Source organism: Ailuropoda melanoleuca, chromosome 4 (genome assembly GCF_002007445.2).
Source record: "Ailuropoda melanoleuca isolate Jingjing chromosome 4, ASM200744v2, whole genome shotgun sequence".
Classification (NCBI taxonomy): domain Eukaryota; kingdom Metazoa; phylum Chordata; class Mammalia; order Carnivora; family Ursidae; genus Ailuropoda; species Ailuropoda melanoleuca.
Window position 1 is genome coordinate 207,488 of NC_048221.1, and position 18,424 is coordinate 225,911.

General features: G+C 61.2%; 1 protein-coding gene across 1 annotated transcript in view; it reads left to right on the forward strand.

Moving 5' to 3' along the window:
• Positions 1–3: 3 nt before the first annotated feature.
• HCN2 (hyperpolarization activated cyclic nucleotide gated potassium and sodium channel 2) overlaps positions 4–18,424 on the forward strand; it is a gene marked incomplete at its 5' end in the record, with an annotated part of 19,119 nt that continues 698 nt past the window's right edge. Inside the window, 9 exon segments of the mRNA XM_034659995.1 lie at positions 4–51; positions 53–222; positions 9,949–10,372; positions 10,913–11,074; positions 11,546–11,764; positions 13,115–13,261; positions 15,573–15,813; positions 16,053–16,217; positions 18,118–18,421. Of these exon segments, the coding sequence (XP_034515886.1) occupies positions 4–51; positions 53–222; positions 9,949–10,372; positions 10,913–11,074; positions 11,546–11,764; positions 13,115–13,261; positions 15,573–15,813; positions 16,053–16,217; positions 18,118–18,421 (1,880 nt within the window).

Here is an 18,424-nt window from a genome sequence, read left to right on the forward strand (position 1 = left end):
CCGGGGCCGGCGGACGAGGCGGGCAGCGAGGAGGCGGGCCCCGCGGGAGAAGCCGCGCGGAAGCCAGGCCAGCTTCATGCAGCGCCAGTTCGGCGCGCTCCTGCAGCCGGGAGTCAACAAGTTCTCGCTGCGGATGTTCGGCAGCCAGAAGGCCGTGGAGCGCGAGCAGGAGCGCGTCAAGTCGGCGGGGGCCTGGATCATCCACCCGTACAGCGACTTCAGGTACAGCCACCGGGAGGGGCCGGCCGGCGCGGAGGGGGCACCGCGAGCGGACGCGCGCGGGGGCTGTCCTTGGCGCACCTCGGGGAGGGCGGGGCTGCGCGCCCCGTGGGTGACCTCAGGGCCCCTCGGTGACCTCGGGCGCGTCCGGGACCCGCCCCGTAATGGCCTGGGCGCGCGAGGCTCCGCCCTTGAAGAGGCACTGGGAAGCGCGCGCAGGCTCCCGCCGTGACCCCGGCCCGCCCCCTCCCACGCACCCTGACATCTCCCTCCCTGCGGGATGGACGCGCGTCACGGGCCGCAGGACCAGGGTCTGAGCGCGGAGGGGCGGAGAGGACGAATAGAGGGGAACGTGGGCGCCGGGAAGGCGGCAGAGCGGAAGGAAGGAGGAAGGAAGGGCGCCCGGGAAGGACGTGTCCAGGAGAGGCTGGCGGAGAAGGGGTTAAGGGAACATGGCCCTCTCCCACCGTCTCCACCTGCGCCCCGCACCTCAGGGAGGCGCGTTCAGGGTTCCCGGGCTTGGGTACTGCGCGAGGACAGGCCGCTGAGCTTGCTGGGGTCCCCAGGCTGCCTTCTCTGAGCCGTAGCAGCTGGAGCCACTGGGTGGCGTGCCCATGTGTCAGTGGGTGTGTAGACGTTGATACGGGTTAGGGCGCTTGATGCGTGGAAAGGCTCCGAGCAAGGCCCAGCGCAGGGTCACGGCGGAGTATGTTTGTGGTTCTTGTTCCTGGGTGCGTGCCCTGTGGCCTGCAAGTGTGAACCGTGCGTATCACTGCAGGCTCTGTGTGTGTGAGCACGAGCATGTGACTGCAGGGGGCGTGGGCCCTTGGGCCATGGGCTGAGTGATCTGGGGGGCAGGCGGGTCCCTAGGGGTGTGTCTGCGTGGTAGGTGTGCTGGGGAGAGATGGGGTGCGTGTGCCTGGGGTGGGTGTACATCGGTGGGCAGTTGGTACGAGCTCAGCCGTGTGCACAGTGTGTGTGTGTGCCTGTGAAGTTATGTATCGGTGAAGGAGGTGGTGAGTTGGGGTGCAGGGGCTCCACACAGGGCCCGCCCAGCCTCGCTCTCAGGGCGGGCGCAGTTTCAGCACCACGGACAGCGCCCCAGAAGGCCCTCCGCCCGCTGGGTTTCCTCAAGCCCTGTGTTCCCCCAAGTCTGAGCCCCCCGCACTTGCTCCGGGATCTCAGGAGCTCAGAAAGGGGGCTGAGGGATTCTCCCTTGTCCTGGACCTTCCGAAGCTCCAGTGCTCGATAGCTTGGGAAACTGAGGCCCCAGGGACCCATAAGTCAGGGACAGAGACTGGGATTCCAACTCCTTACCCTTCAGACCTTCCCTGGGAGGTAAAGACAGCCTTGACCAGTGGCTTGAGTTTTCGCGGAGAGGCCAGGGATAAGGGGACCTGGGGGGTGTTCCAAATGGGGTGCGTCTGGGTGGTCCTGACCTGCACGGGGGCTCACCATTCCCTTTTAGGTTGTCCGGGCGGGAGTGCTTGGGTCAGGGTCTCCACCTATGTTCCTGGGACCTGGCCAGCTCACTGGGAAACGACATCAGGGACGCAGTGGGCAGGGGGAGGTGGCTGCAGAATGTAGCCATTGCCCTGGGTCTTCTCCAGCACGTCTGCCTGCAGCAACTCCCCCTCCCCCCCAGCAATGGGGCAGTTTGCAGTCTGGGGTGAGGGCGTGCCAGGAGGAGCTGGGCTTGCTGGTCCTTGTGCCATTTTGAGCAGAGTCACCTGTGAGAACCTGGGCAGGCCACATGGTTTGAGCGGAGAAGACCAACTGTACAATGGGGTTGAGAGAGGGAGTGGTGAGTGTGTCCTGTCGTTGGTATGAGGGGCGACACTGTCAAATTGAAGGCTTAAGATATTCCCAAGCTGGGATGCGGCCGGGCCTCCACAGCCCCCGTGTGCCCCTTCAAGGCCTTCTGATTCGGTACCCCAAGCTCCCTGAGGTCCTCCTGGGCCGGGTGCTGTGGGAGCACCTTACCGGTATTGATTCAGCCCTTGTGTCCGTGGTGGGCTGGACGCCGCTGTTCCTCACGGAGGGGAACTCAGAGAGGAAAAGCTACCTGCCCAACACCACACAGCTAGTCGGGGTGAGCTGGTGGTTACACCTAGGCAGGCTGGCCCCCGTGTCCGCGCTCTTGACCGCCAGGCGGCCCAGGCTCTGGCCACATCCCGTCTGCGCCGGGAAGAAGTGGGAGGAAAAGGGCATTCTGGGGATTGTTTGAGGTATTGGGGCACCCGGGGGTGGGCCTGGATCAGCGCTCTGTTTCTATGTGTGAATGAGTTTTTAGAAACTCTCACAGAGCAGTGGGGAGCGGCCTTTCTGGGCCTACTTCTCCACCCTTGCCCCCTTTGAAATCTGACCCATCCCCTCTGGTGCCCGTATCCACACACCGTAGGGGATTGAAAAGGGAGAGAGGCACCCCCTCCGGCCCCTAGGTTCCCTGAGCCAGGCCGTGGCATCTCCACCTCCTTGAGCTCCGGCTTCAGGGCCGGCTGGTGGAGCCCTTGGCATGCAGACTGGCCCAACACACACCTGGCACTGACGACGGGACAGTTAATGTCTGGTGAACGGGAACCACCTGGCTGTGCCTCGTTGTGCCCAGGCCACGTGGGGCTTCCAGAGGCCAGGGGCATCTGCAGGGGCCTCGAAAAGGGGCAGCTCTTGACAAGTGGGAATAGGTGGGGAGTCTGCAGACAGCCCCTGTGCTGCCTATGGCTGGGCTTGAGTCCCCTCTGGGCCTCCCTGCCTTGGTTTCCCCAAATGTGAGAGGTAGTGATGGGAGCAAAAGGGGGTGTCTGACTTTCTCTGCCACGCTGGCCCCTCTCCCCGCTTCCCTGGAGTGACCAGCCTTTGCACGGGGTGCCCCCTTGCCCTCACGTGCCCTCCCTCCCCCCAGTTCTGACCCTTGGTCTCCCCGCTTGCCCCTCGCCTCTTCCCTCCCCCTCACATGTGTGCACCCTGGCATTTGTGTCAGAAGGGGCCTTTTCCACTCAGTGTGGCTTGCTTGCCTCTCAGCCCCTGCCATGGGCATGAGGGCCTGTCGGGGCCCCTGTCCCTTCCTGGGGTCTGGAGTGTTTGTGGGCTCGTGGAGGGGCATGCACGGTCCTGAGCAGAGGCCGGGTGGATGGTGACTCTCACCCCTGGGCCACTCTGGACCAGCCCAGCCCCTTCTGAGGCTGTCCCTTCACTCGGAAAACTGGGCCTGTGGGGAGCGTGGTGCCGGCACTGAGAAGGCCGCAGAGATGCTCTCCCTCTTCTATGGGGGAAGCTCGTGGAAGATCAAGTTCAAGGGACACAGGGGACGGCTCCGCCGCGGAAGCCCTGATGTTCCTTCTGGACACCCTGCAGCCTGTGCCTGAGTCAGGACAGGTGTCAGAACCAGAGGGCAAGGCGGGGAGCAGCCACGGGGCCTGTATGGAGGGCCACAGCCACGGCCAGCACCTCACTGAGTGCCCAGGGCCTTGGCAGGTTCTCCGCCCCTCCCCTCCCCTCCAGAACAGTAAGAACAGAACCGCAGTTAAGCTGTTAATTCTTGTTCCCTTCACCTGGACCAGCACTGACCCAGAGGCCAAGAGTCCTCATTGACCCAGACAGAGTTTGGGCAAGTGGTTTTCAACCCGTTCCTAAGTCTGTAAGTGCCTCTGAGGTCTGATTTGAGTCTCTCCTGTTGCTGTTGATTTTCAGTTCAATATTCCCCGACTGTCGACCACTGGGAGACCTGTTGTGAGGGAAAGAGATGAGCTGGTCCGTTTCCTGCCCCTCAGTGGTGTTTAGACAAAGCCAGGACCAGTGGACGTTGACCTATGTCTGTGTCACATCCCCTGGGGTTCCCAGGGGGACTGGGATGGTGGAGGGGCTGGTTTGAAAACCTGGTGGGACCAGAGGCCCCTGTCTCCCACCCCAGATGGACCGGGGGATCTGCCTCAGATCGGTGTGGAGTGCTTTCTGCAAATCCCTGCATTAGCTCACGGGGATAAATCCTGCATTATCTGGGGTGTGGTGGGGACGGGAGGGGGATGAGGCTTTCCCTGGCTCCAGACCCAGCACGGAGGCTCGTGGGGTGGGGTAAGGACAGGGGACAAATCCATTTCCCCAGGGGAGGGTTGAGGCCCAGGGCCCACCTGGTGGGAGGAAGGAAGCTCCATGGTCCACGGGAAGAAAGGGGAAGGGGTCAGCTGTGGCTGAGGTCCCCCTCCTCTCTCTAGGGGCTTCCTGGAATTTCTGGTCCCTGCTTTAAAAACTTAACGTCTCCAAGCCCCTGGCCTCACATCATGGGGCCTGAACAGGACCAAGGTTCTGCTGGGGGGGGGCACGCCCTGCCTCGTTTCTCCCATCAAGAAGCCTGCCCCAAATCCAGCCAGCACAGGCCACCCCATCTGCCTCCTGGACCCTGCCTTCTGCCCCCTTCCTGACCTTCCCACTGCCAGCACGGGCATCCCAAGATACACAGCTGTCCTTCTTTCCCTCTCACTTAAGCCTCCCCAGCCTCCGCAGAGCCTGACCCCCACTCTCACCCATCTCCTCTCACACCTGCTCCAGCACCAGGCCACCTGGCTGGCCGTGAGAGGGGACATCCCACTGCAGCCACAGGACCTTTGCACTTGCTGTTTCCTCCACCTGGGGCACAGTGTCCCCTAAACTCTGCCAAACAGCTACTTCTCCATCATCGGCCCTAGTACCACACCCTCTGAGAAGCCTCCCGCACCCACTCTGGCTACAGAGTGACCCTCCGAAGCATCCCGTTCATTTATCTGTTTGTGTGGAAAGCCTGTCTCCCGCATTCTGGGCTGGGGCGCCAGGGCAGAGCTGGTGTGTGTGGTCACCGAGGGTCCTCGCACCTGGCACCCCCTTGCCCCCGCAGCCTGCCCTGTCTCGGACTCACGGGGAATCTGGGCAGCTTCCTTTCCTAATCCCTGACGCTCGACTTGGGTAACTTCTCACCAACTCCTCACCGGAAGGCTCAGGCCTCTAATCCTTCATCCCCTGCTCACCCTTAATCACCGGCCTCCAGCCCTAATCCCCTCAGATTTGCCCGATCTGTAATTCCTGGAGCTCGGATCCACCAGGTTGGGGAAGGATGGGGAGGGGCTCTCTTTGCTTGCCAGCCCTCATCTGGGCTTGGTTCTGGTGGAGGCCACTTGTCAGCTGCATGCAGAGGCCGTCATCTCTGGCCTGGAGAAGTCTGGACACCTGGCTTCTCTTGCTCAGCTCTCACCGTGCCTCGGTTTCTCCATCTGAGCTGAGAGAAAGGAAGGGCAACTGGTCCAGCAGGAACTGGGCCCGGGTGGTGGCAGTGCCAGGACCCCTGCTGAAGGCCCGTGCCCATGTGGGTGTGTGGGAGTGTGCCTGGGACGGGGCCCTGGGACCCTCTCCCAGCCACAGGGCCCTGCACTCCCTGGGAGACCCTCCGTCGTCCCAGCAGCCTCTCTGTGGGGCCAAGTCTGTCTTTCTCAGTGAACGAGGCCACTGCCCTCCCAGGGCTGCACTGGAGTCACAACAGTGGGGATCTGGGTGTTCCCACAGAAGTGGGGGCCCCACTGGGGCCTCACTGTTATTTGTCAGGAAAGATTTTAAAATACGGGATTGAATTATAGTCACTGAAGGCCCCAGGGAGCTGAAAGCTGACTGTGGATCACGCGCCTGCTGGTCCCTGTGGTCCCTGCACCCAGTCATACTGGGATGGCAATGAGGAGGGGCTGCCAGGACGGGGCAGGGGAGGCACTGAGGATGAGTCCCAGGCCAGGAGCTCGGTCCGGCGTCGGGGGAGGGGTGTTCCTCTGTCCCCTGCCTGGATCCTTTGTCCCAGTCCTCAGGTGCCCCTCCGTAGGTGTGTGCCGGGGGCGGGGGGTCCCTCTTCCTCCTCCTGCCCCCTTCCAGGGGGACTGGAGGGCTACAGGGGACAAGGGTCAGGACTCTGGGTGGGTTACCCTAGTGATGGCCCAGGGGTTGGGCCTTTCATCCCCAGAGCTGCCTCAGAACCCCTCTCCAGCCCCCTGACTCTGCTTTGTCTCCTCGTAAACCCAGAGGACACCACCCAGCCTGGGAAGACAGGCTGCTCCAAGGGGCAGGGCCAGCGGTCACTCCCCAGGGACCAGGGGCTGTAGCCGGGGCTCCAGGCCTACAGGAAGGCTAACCCTTAACCTAAACAGGAGGACAGAGGACAGTCCTGGGAGTGGCAGGCTTGGGTCTCAGCTCTTTGCCCCCACTCCCTGGCTGGGTCACCTCTCTGGTCTGTCGGTGCAGACGTGTGATGCCCACACTTGCCCCCACCCCAAGAATAAATGGGGGGGCGCCTGGGGGGCTCCGTCGGTGAAGCGTCTGCCTTCGGCTCAGGTCATGATCCCAGGGTCCTGGGATGGAGTCTCACATGGGGCTCCTTCCTGAGCAGGGAGTCTGTTTCTCCCTCTGCTGCTCCCCCTGCTTGTGCTGTTTCTCTCTCTGTCAAATAAATAAATTAAATCTTAAAAATTGAAAAATAAAAATAAAACACAGAGTCTCTTTTAAAAATAAAAGAATAGGGGCGCCTGGGTGGCACAGCAGTTAAGCGTCTGCCTTCAGCTCAGGGCGTGATCCCGGCGTTATGGGATCGAGCCCCACGTCAGGCTCCTCCGCTATGAGCCTGCTTCTTCCTCTCCCACTTTCCCTGCCTGGGTTCCCTCTCTCGCTGGCTGTCTCTATCTCTGTCGAATAAATAAATAAAATCTTTAAAAAATAAATAAATAAAAGAATAAAGGGAGAGAATGTCTGTGAAGGAGGCCCTCACACTCCAGCCATATACATTGTTTCTAGGCCCCCTGGTGGTTTCTAGTCCCCCACACCCCATGGTTTCTAGGCCCCCTGGTGGTTTCTAGTCCCCCACACCCCATGGTTTCTAGGCCCTCTGGCCTTCTCAGTTACTTTTTCCTGCTTGCTTTGTCCCAGGGCATGTGCCCAGAAGTTGGGGAGGAGGGTAGGGCAGGTCTCAGTTCACAGAGGGTGTGGGGTGGGATTAGGATCTCTACCACCATGGAAATGCTGGGGGTTGGGAATGGGGAGCAGGCAGGTGGAGCTCCTTAATCCCAGATCCCATTCCTTGTCTCAATTCAGGCAAGGGAAGGTCTTGCATTTTGAGCAGTTATTGGATTTTGCCCTTAATATCCACCCCCAGATGATGTCAGTCCATTTAGCTCCCTGGAGGTGTTCATTGGAATCCCCGGGCTCTCCCGTGGGGTCGCTGCCCTCCCATCACCGTCGGGTCCTCACATCCACTCAGAGAAGGCTCCACCCACCAGGTGTGGGTGGGTCGGGCCCCAGGAGGACCCTCAAAGGCTGCCACTCCTGACTCCTCCCTGATGGAGAGCAGAGTGAGGGCCCCCGGGGTGGTGGGACTTGCCCATGGTGGCACCTGCCAGCAGGCCGGAGAACCGGGTGTCAACCCAGGTCTGGTTGTTGCCACCAAGGTGTCAGACGCTGGATGCCTTCCAGCCTTCGGCTCTCGAAGACTGAGCTACTGTGAACATCTTGGTACAAATTGGTTTTTAGTTTTTTTCTCTTCCTCTTGGACAGTTTCCTTGGGATCACTTCCCTGAAGTGGAATGCCTGGGTCACCCTGCAGGCCTGGTGTCAATAGCCCCTCCCTTGCAGTGCTGTCCAGAAAGGAGCCTGCTTCCAGGGACTCCCAGAACAGGGAGCTCACTGTGGCCAAGCCAGGGCTGGATCTTATGGCTTCTTACCTATTTGTGCTAATTTGGGCAACTCCCCCAGGCCCCTGGAAACCTAGGGCTGCTCTTCCATCCATCCAGGAGGAGCGGCCAGGGAGCAGAAGCCTGTGAGGGTCCTGCCCGTGTGCGACTGAGTCTTCTCTAAATGCATGTGGGGCCTCCAGCCATGACGGGGAGGGCACTGGGCCCACAGGAGAGCCCTGCACACACCAGCCTGGGGTGGGGCGGGGGTGGGGGGTTGAAGACCTGGTGAGAGCTAGCAGGGCTGACATGCTCTGGGGGTTGGGGTCGCTCCCTGCCGTATTAAGTAAGGGCAAAATAAAATGAATGACTCTGTTCAAAATTCAAGACCCTCCTTTACCTGAATCTAGACAGGGTGTGTGGGCTTAGACCCCAGAGCTGGGGCATTTGCTCATCACTGAGACCCCCCACCCCTGTGGTCTCAGAGTTTTCCTTGTGTGCTTTCTTTATAGTGTCGATATATTAATCATTTAATCATTTAAAACTGTACAACTGAATGGCATTAAGTACAATCACAATGTTGTGCAACCATCACCAGCATCCATGTCTGGAACTCTCTCATCCTCCCAACCAAAAATTCTCCATCTCCCCGCTTTCTTCCCCCTCCCTGCCCCCCAGCCCCCGGCCCCACGAGCCCCCTCCCGGTCCGTGGAGGAGCCTGTTCCGGACGGGTCACACACGTGGACTCACACGCCGCGGGGCCCTCTGTCTGGTTCCCTCCCGAGCTTCAGGGGCTTGGGGTCCGTGCCCGGGGCAGCGCGGGTGGGCGCCGCGCTCCTGCTCGTGGCCGAGGGACGCTCCTGTGCGTGGGGGACCATGTGTGTATCCGCGGACCCACGGAAGCTCCCGCCTTCGGCTGTTGTGAACTGTGCACCTGTGAACGTGCTGTGCGTTCTGAGTTCTTGGAGTTCACACCTGGGGGTGGAATTGCTGGGTCAGACAGTAATTCTGTTTACATTTTTAAAAGATTTTATGTATTTATTTGAGAGCAAGAGAGCGTGAGCGGCAGGAGGGACAGAGGGAGAAGCAGACTGGATTCCAGGACCTCGGGGTCATGACGCGAGCTGAAGGCAGACGCTTCACCGACTGAGCCCCCCAGGCGCCCCTCTGTTTACATTTTGAGGAACCAACAGACAGTTTCTCCTCGGAGTAGTTTTGATTTGCGTTTTCTGCACGGCTGCATGCCTGACCCCCGCAGTCCTCATGCTCTATTCAGAGCCATCGACAGATGCCCCTTGCAGAGACAGGCCTTTCTCTGAGAGCACTTCCCAGGTGGACTTATGAATTGACCCCAGGGACTTGTATCTGCCTTGGGGGTGTTTGGGGGTGGGATCAACCAGTCTTCACGTTTTCAGGTGAATTTGTCGAGTGAAATGCCCTGCCTCTCAGCTCCTCCTGCTGTCGTCCCAGGCAGCCCTGCCGCCTGGGGCAGGGGGGTAGGGGGAGTAGTGGGCTTGGCCTCTTCCTTGCTGCCTCCGGCCCCCAAGGGTCCCCCCTTCTCTGCCCTCACGCAGGAGCCCAACTGCACCAGGCAGTGTTGGAGTACTGCTGATCCTGCCTGCCCCACCACCCCAGCCCCTGCCCTTCCTCACTTGTCTCCCTCTTCTTTCTCATCCGGAGTATTTGTTTTGGACGCTAACCCTGTGTCTCACACATTGGGCCTTTTTGGTCATGGGAAACATGTAACCAATTGGGGGTCATTTCTTGGGCTCTGCCAGGTCTCTTGCTTCTTCCAGGAGGGAAGGTGGGAGCTGGGCCAGCAGGAGGGACCTGGGCTGGGGGAGCCCAGCGGGCAGTGGGGTGTTGCTTGGGGGTGGGAGGGCTTCCTGGAGGCGGGGTACACACTAGCTGTGACTCAAGGGCAAAGTGTTGGCTTTGCTGGAGGAGGCGGGGTCTGGGCTGGTCCTTGAAGGCGCAGATGTGAGGTGGGGATGTCATGCCTCGCAGAGGGCTGGGCGTGCGTGAAGGCCTGGAGGCGTGACAGCCCGCGCCTCGCCCCCAGGTTCTATTGGGACTTCACCATGTTGCTGTTCATGGTGGGAAACCTCATCATCATACCTGTGGGCATCACCTTCTTCAAGGACGAGACCACGGCCCCGTGGATCGTGTTCAACGTGGTCTCGGACACGTTCTTCCTCATGGACCTGGTGCTGAACTTCCGCACGGGCATCGTGATTGAGGACAACACGGAGATCATCCTGGACCCCGAGAAGATCAAGAAGAAGTACCTGCGCACGTGGTTCGTGGTGGACTTCGTGTCCTCCATCCCCGTGGACTACATCTTCCTTATCGTGGAGAAGGGCATCGACTCCGAGGTCTACAAGACGGCGCGTGCGCTGCGTATCGTGCGCTTCACCAAGATCCTCAGCCTGCTGAGGCTGCTGCGCCTGTCGCGGCTCATCCGCTACATCCACCAGTGGGAGGAGGTGCGCGCGGGGCGGAGGGCGAGGGCCCAGGGGCAGAGCCACGCGGGGCGGGGGAGACAGGCGCGGAGTCATGCAGGGCGCGTCCCTTCACGCATTCGCGTCCCCTCGCGTCATTGTGCCCTGTAAGAGGAGGAACCGCGGCCCCCTCCGCTCAGAGGAGCGACATCACGCCCCTCTCCCCGAAGTCGAAGTCAGGACCGGACTCCTGCCGCCTGTGTCCTCCAGGGGCGGGGGGCCCAGCCACGTTGCCCCCCGCCCCCCGTTTCCAGGGCAGCCACAAGGCTCCAAGGGCGGAGGCGGGTGCGGACAGGGCCTGGAGAAGAGGCGGCGGGCCTGGGAGAGGGGAGCGGGCGGCCGGCCGGGGTATTTGCTAACCTCAAGGGCAGCGGGGGCGGCTGGGGCGCGCGGCTGGGGCGCCTGTGGCCGCTGTCGCGGCGCGCGGGTCCCGCCCGGGAGCTCGCTCGTCCTGCCCCTGCACCTCCTGCCCCCGCAGCGGAGAAGCGGCTGCCGGGGACCCTCACGCCCTGGCCCGCCCCGCAGATCTTCCACATGACCTACGACCTGGCGAGCGCGGTCATGCGCATCTGCAATCTCATTAGCATGATGCTGCTGCTGTGCCACTGGGACGGCTGCCTGCAGTTCCTGGTGCCCATGCTGCAGGACTTCCCGCGCAACTGCTGGGTCTCCATCAACGGCATGGTGGTGAGCCGGGGGCCCGCGCGGCGGGGAACGAGGCCGGGGTGCACGGTGCCCGCGGTCCCCACTCAGCGCCCGCCGGTGGTGCTCCGGGACTCGCAGCCTTTCCCACCCCGGCGGTCGGGAGGGGGCTCTTTGGCTGCACGGATGTGACACCCTCAGCTCCCGCCACCCCGGGGTGAGGTCGTCTGCTTGCAGTGCTCTTCCTCTTCCGAGTGATGCCGTGGTTTATTTCCATACATGTATTTACAAGGCAGCTTTACTCGGTCCGAACCCTGAGATGGGAAAGCAGGGCCGTAAGAATCAAAACCACGGAGGGAGGACCTGTTGCTGAGGAGTCGCTGCCTGTGGACAGGGCGAGTCTGGGGTGCCGGACTCAGGTCTAGACGATCACAGGTGTGGGGGGCCGGGGCCGGGCCCGGGGACTCCCTGGGGGCCGTGAGCCCCCTCCCACCCCCCACCCCCGTGGCCTTGCAGAACCACTCGTGGAGCGAGCTGTACTCGTTCGCGCTCTTCAAGGCCATGAGCCACATGCTGTGCATCGGCTACGGGCGGCAGGCCCCCGAGAGCATGACGGACATCTGGCTGACCATGCTCAGCATGATCGTGGGCGCCACCTGCTACGCCATGTTCATCGGCCACGCCACGGCGCTCATCCAGTCCCTGGACTCCTCCCGGCGCCAGTACCAGGAGAAGGTCTGAGGGGAAGGCACATTCTGGAGGTCTGGGGGCCCACTCCGCCGTCCCCCAGCTTCCTGTGCTGTGCTTAGGGCAGGGGTGGTGGGGAGTGTGGGGGCTGAGGGCCCTACAGAGGTCTGTGGCTGCCATTAGCAGGAGCTGGGAGGTCCCCAGGGTGGGCAGGCAGGGAGGGAGGGAGAGAGGGAAGTCTGGATCCTGCAGGGGGACATGGTGGGGCAGGTCGAGGGGGACACAACCTGAGGAGAGGGTGGGAGCCAGGGGGTCCAAACAGAGCAAAGCCGGTCCATGGGGCATCAGAGATCAACATGGGGGCTGGGGAAGCTGGAGGGGGGCTGTCAAGGGGGCGGGGCTCCCCCCGGGGTCTCTGGGCCATATTTGGAGGGGCTAGGTCAGGGAAGGCACAGGGAAGAGTCTAAAAGTTCTGGGGTCGCTTGAGGACATGCTCAGTGACTGGGCCCACAGAGGAGCCCTCTTGGGGAGGAAGGCGGTCTGGCCCCTCAGACCAGGCATCTGGGTGGGGGCAGCCTGCACAGGGCTAGTCCTAAGGCTGGGGGGCTAGGAAGGGCAGAGGGGGCCATGGCCCCATGTGGCGGCCCTCCTGGATGCCACCCCACCTGGCCTGCATTACTACCTAGTGGCCGGTCCTGGCTGGGCAGCTGCGAACGCCCCCCACCCCACCGCCGCTGCACCCAGCAGTGCCAGCTGGGTCAGCCGGGTCAGCTGGGCCTGGTGCCAGGCACCCCGGCTGTCCGGAAGCCACAGGCCTCACACCCAGACATGAGCTGGTGCTGCCACCCACCCGGCATCACGGGTTCCGCTGAGCTCAGGGCAGCTGTGTCCAGGCGGAGCCAGGGTGGAAACGAGGCTGGGGCACCCCTGGGACCACCATCCTGGGGACAGCAGGGCCTGGCACCCCCGCCTGGTGTCCACACCCCCGCCCTGCTCAGGAGGGGCTGAGCTGGTAGTTTCTGGAAAGATCTTTGGGAGGGGAGCCAGGGCCACCAACAGAGTTGGGAGCCTCTGGGATGGGGCCCAGGATCTTGGGGGACTCGGGAGTCTAGTCCAGCCTACTGGAACGGCCTAGAGTCAAGCCGTCCACCCCCTTCTCAGGGGTAGGGCTGCCGGGTGAAATTTAGGACCCGGGGAATAATAACTCTTGTCAGGACAAGCCCGTCCCAGACCCTGCACGGGGTACCCATCACTGCTTTCGCTGTTTGTTTGACATTCAGATTTAACGGGGCCCCGTGTTTGTGGCCGTTGTTGTCACAACGGGTAGCCCTTCCTGGGCTGAAGCGGGGTGCCCGGCGGCGGGGATCCCCCACTGACCGGGCCCGCCCTCTTGTGCAGTACAAGCAGGTGGAGCAGTACATGTCCTTCCACAAGCTGCCCGCCGACTTCCGGCAGAAGATCCACGAGTATTACGAACACCGCTACCAGGGCAAGATGTTTGACGAGGACAGCATCCTGGGCGAGCTCAGTGGGCCGCTGCGGGAGGTGAGGCCGCCCTCCCGGGGCTCCCCGTGCCGGGGGTGAGGGGCCGCCCCGACACGGCCACACGCTCTCGCCCCCCGCGACGCCGCTCGGGTCCCCCCGACAGCCCCTGCCTGACTGCACCTACGCCGTCAGGGGCCCCTTGCTGGACAGAGGGGGACACAGAGGACAGGCAGACCGGAGCGGGCCGGCCTGGGGTGCTGGTCGGCCTCGACTGAGCACAGGCACGCTGCCGAGCGCCAGCCTGAGGCGTGAGCACTGCCCCTCACGGCCTGTGTGTCCTCGGGCCATCAGTTCCCGCCAGCGGGGTGGCTTAAAACAGCAGAGACTGATTCTGTCACGTTCTGGAGCCTAGAAATCCCAGACCCAGGTGTCATGGGGCCACCCTCCCCCAGAGGCTCTAGGACAGGGTCCTTCCTGCCTCTCCCAGCTCCTGGTGTACCTTGGCGTGTGGCTCCCCGCCCCCATCGCTGCCTTTGCCATTACATGGCCTCCTCCCCTCCGTGTCTTTGTTACTCCTCTTGTAAGGACACCTGTCACTGGATACGGGGCCACCCTGCTCCAGTACAACCTCGTGTTAACTAATTACACCTGCAAGACCCTATTTCCAAGTAAGGTCCTGTTCACAGGTACCAGGGCTCAGGACCCGGACACATGTTTTGGGGGGACACGACTGAGCCCACAGCCCTCAGCAGACAGTCGTTGGGTGGCTACTGTGAGTCCTGCCCTGTGCCGTCAGGGAGGTGGGGCCGAGGGACCATCACAGTGCCCGCGATGATGCAGGAGCAGCTCTGGGAAGGATGCGGGAGGTGGGGAGGTGACGTCTGAGCGAGGCCAGGCAAGCCTGCAGGCGTCCCAGGGGGCGGGCACAGCCAGGGCAAAGGCCCTGAGGAGGGAAAGATGACGCGTGTCCTGAGGCGAGGATGAGGAGGGCCAGTGGGATGGGGCCTGGGCGCTGGCAGCAGGGTCGTGGGGGACTGGGATTTCTTCTGAGGGTGGGTACCGTTGCCTCCCAGGAGGCAGGCACTGTGCTTAACCTCCCTGAATACGTTTAATTGTACCGGATCCTTCATGCATTCATTTGTTCATAGAGACACCCCAAAGGCCATCAAATCCATACAATCTGGTAGTTTGAGGGGTTTTTAAAACTATTTATTTTAAGTCATCTCTACACCCAGTGTGGGGCTCGAACTCACGACCCTGAGATCAAGAGCCCCACACTCCACAGAACCCTCGGTCCTCAGGACACTGGTGGCTGCTAGCCACCACGCCCCGGTCCGCTCCCCCAGCCCCTCATAAGCCATATTTGGTACTTATTTAAGCGTTTCCACAATTCCAAGGTCAAATGTACGGGGCCGAACAGCAGTTTCAGCGCGCTGGAGGGCTCGTCCCACCTTCCGCTCTTCTGTTCCACGAGCAGGCTTTCCTGCTGCTTTTGCTCATTTGTTCTAACTGACCTTGCCTGGTTTCAGCAATTCCAAAGCCAACGTGATGGTATTTCCGTTGGGGTCCTGGTACACGTGTAGATGAATGGGGAGAATGGACGTCTCTCGTCTTTATGGCGGTGAGGAGTTGTGCCTAACCATGGAGCACCCCGTGCCTTTTGGGGTGTCTCCACGCTCTCCTCAGACAGGTCCTGCCGTGCTGCCTTACTCGGCTCTCTGTGCTGGTGTAAACAGGGTCTTCTCATCTACTGGGGCCTCTTCTGAGTGGCTTGTTTGTATACAAAAGGGCTGTTGATTTTCAAGGTTCAGCTCCCCCTTTGATTGAAATGTATCTTACTGAAGAGTGCACACTCGGGTGAGCGTGAGGCCCTCACGGAACCAACGCTCAGGTTGGATGTGGAACATTTTCGCCCTCACCCTGATCTCTGCCACGACTGAGTCCTTTACCGTCCTTGGGCTTCTGTGCTGATTTTCTGTTTTATCGCTTGCTATTTTGACGGACCTCTCTGACTGTTGTAGTTTCCCATGGATTCTTTTGGGTTTCCCAGGTCATCATATTAAAAAAGATAGTAAAGAGATTTAGCATCACTTCTCCCTTCCCAGTTCTTATGTCTGATGGCTTTTTCCTGCCTAATTGCAGTGGCCAGCATTGCTAACGGAGTTAACTGGCAAGAAATCAGCGCACCTCTTTTCTTGCTCCTGTCTTTGGCAGTAAAAGCTCCAGGGGTCTGCCCAGTGAGCTGCCGGCTTTCGGGCTACAGTGTTAAACTTCTTTGGTAGATGAAGAAACTGAGGGTCTGAGGGAGGAGACAGCCCCAAAGGAAGGGTGAGATGGAAACAAGGACTTGTGCCCTGTGTCACCCCTACAGGAAATTGTCAACTTTAACTGCCGGAAGCTGGTGGCCTCGATGCCACTGTTTGCCAATGCTGACCCCAACTTTGTCACGGCCATGCTGACCAAACTCAAATTCGAGGTCTTCCAGCCAGGTGACTACATCATCCGCGAGGGCACCATCGGCAAGAAGATGTATTTCATCCAGCACGGTGTGGTCAGTGTGCTCACCAAGGGCAACAAGGAGATGAAGCTGTCCGATGGCTCCTATTTCGGGGGTGAGTGTCTGTGGGGGCCGGGGGCTGGGGACAGAGCCAGACCCTTCCCAGGGGTGGAGGGCAAGGCAGGGAGCCCGCAGGAGTGCCGGCTTGGGTGTCGGGAAGGGCCGCACTAGCAGAGGTGAGGAGGCTAGACTGTGATCATAGCAGGTGGGAGGGCCCCAGGGTCGGATGGGGGCAAGGAGGTGTGGCCCCGCGGCTGAGGGCCTGATAGGGTCGCCGCCCTTGGCCACACGCAGAGATCTGCCTGCTGACACGGGGCCGGCGCACGGCGAGCGTGCGTGCCGACACCTACTGCCGCCTCTACTCCCTGAGTGTGGACAACTTCAACGAGGTGCTGGAGGAGTACCCCATGATGCGGCGGGCCTTCGAGACTGTCGCCATCGACCGCCTGGACCGCATTGGTGAGTAGGCTGGTCTCCGGGGGGCATCGGCCCGAGGTGCAGCAGCGTGGCCCGGCTGACCCTCCAGGGCCCTTCCAGTCCCAGACCGGATTCCCTCACCTGCTTTGTCCCGTGGCCAAACGTGGCCAAGGTTTCCGAAGGAAGAGGAAGTGTGGAGTGTTTGGAGTTGTGCAGAACTTTTGCTCACCCGGCAAATGTTTGTTGAGCCCCTACAGTGTGCCAGGAGGTGTGGATGGTGGACCAAGAGGCCACCCTCAGGCTTACGTCACAGAGGACGGGGTGTGGGGGTGGCGGGGCTTCCTTGTGATGTTGAGTGGAGGCCGAGATGAGTAGCCGTTGCCAGGTAGAAAGGGGCGAGGCATGTTCTAGGAGTGGACACAGCACGTGCAAGGCCCAGGGTCCGAGAGCTGGAGAAGCTGGGAGGAGGTGGGGGAGGCAGGCAGGGACCGGCACACGGGACCTACTCGGCTATGGGTGCAGGAGTTCGGACTGTAGATCGGGAGCAGTAGGGAGCCGTGGATGGTTCTAGGCAGGGAAGGGCCTGATAGGGTTTGCATGGTACAAGGGTGGGTAGTACACAGGAGGGAGACAGACGCCTGGCCTTGAGCAGGGTGGCCTCGGGTGTAGGGAGAGGCCGAGGGTTATCTCAGAAATGGTTGGGAGGTGGAGCCCTCAGGACTCGCTGATGCCTAGATGTATGAGTCAGGCAGATGGTGGCCCTTGGTGCGGTTGTGGGAATAGAGACAACTGGAGGAGAAGAACCGGTGGAGCGCAGAGGTGTTAGAGGAAAGACTTCCCAGTATCCAGGAAGCATTCCATTCATGTTTATGTACAACGGGCACTCAACAGTTTGCTGTATACAGTAGGTGCTCCACGTATTTGCGAGTGGCAGATGCTTAGACACATCGGCTGCGTACAGGAGGCTCTCGGCACGCGCTTGCTGTGCGTGTCGCGGGCACTCGGCCCTCTGGCTGCGCACTGGCGAGGGCTCTCAGTGCGTGCTCGGTGCCCACTGAGGCACTCAGTACGCGCATGACTGCACACAGGAGGTGCAACGCGTGCTTGCCGTAGGCACTTCATGAGCTTGCTGTATACTATGGGAGCACAGTACGTGTTTCCTATATGCAAGAAGTGTTCCATGCATGCTGGCAGTATACAGTAGGTGTCTCATGCCTGCTTCACACATGCAGTAGGTGCTCTATGCTTACTACACACAAGTACTGGATTAATGCCTGCTGTATACATACGGCAGCAGGTCATGCATGCTTACTACATACAGTAGGTGCTCAGTTTTGCTTGCTATACATAGCAGACGGTTGGTATCTGTTAGCCGTAGGCAGAAGGGGCTCCATGCACGCTCGCTGTATACAGGGAGTGCTTACGTGGAGCAGCAGTTTCTTGATCCGTGTGTGCTAGCATACAGAGGTGCCCAACACCTGCTCACTCTCCACGGGCACGGTCTCCACGTGCTTGCTGTATACAGCAGGTGCTCAGTGCCTACTGTATACAGCAGGTGCTCCGCGCACGTTTATTATCTTCAACGGGTGTGTGTCTGGTGCCAGCAGGTACTTGGTACCGCCTGCGGCATGCCAGAGGTACTCTGTGCACACTGGCCTACGGAGAAGGTGCTGATACCCTCTTGCTGTATCCAGCAGGCACTCAGTACACGCAGTGTTATGTGCACTGGATGTATACAGTGGATGCCCAGTACCTGCTGGATGTGTGCAGGAGGTGCTCCGTGTATGCTTGCAGTATATAAAAATGTTCCTGCTGTATACAGCCGGTGCTTGGTAACATGCGCTGTACACGGCACAGTCCTCGCTGCCGGCTGCACGTAGGTGGGGCTCCCACGCACGCGCGCAGCGCAGCCCGCGCTGACGCCCCTGCCCCGCCCCCCCAGGCAAGAAGAACTCCATCCTGCTGCACAAAGTGCAGCACGACCTCAACTCGGGCGTGTTCAACAACCAGGAGAACGCCATCATCCAGGAGATCGTCAAGTACGACCGCGAGATGGTGCAGCAGGCGGAGCTGGGCCAGCGCGTGGGCCTCTTCCCGCCGCCCCCGCCGCCGCAGGTCACCTCGGCCATCGCCACGCTGCAGCAAGCCGTGGCCATGAGCTTCTGCCCGCAGGTGGCGCGCCCGCTCGTGGGGCCGCTGGCGCTCGGCTCGCCGCGCCTCGTGCGCCGCCTGCCCCCGGGGCCCGCGCG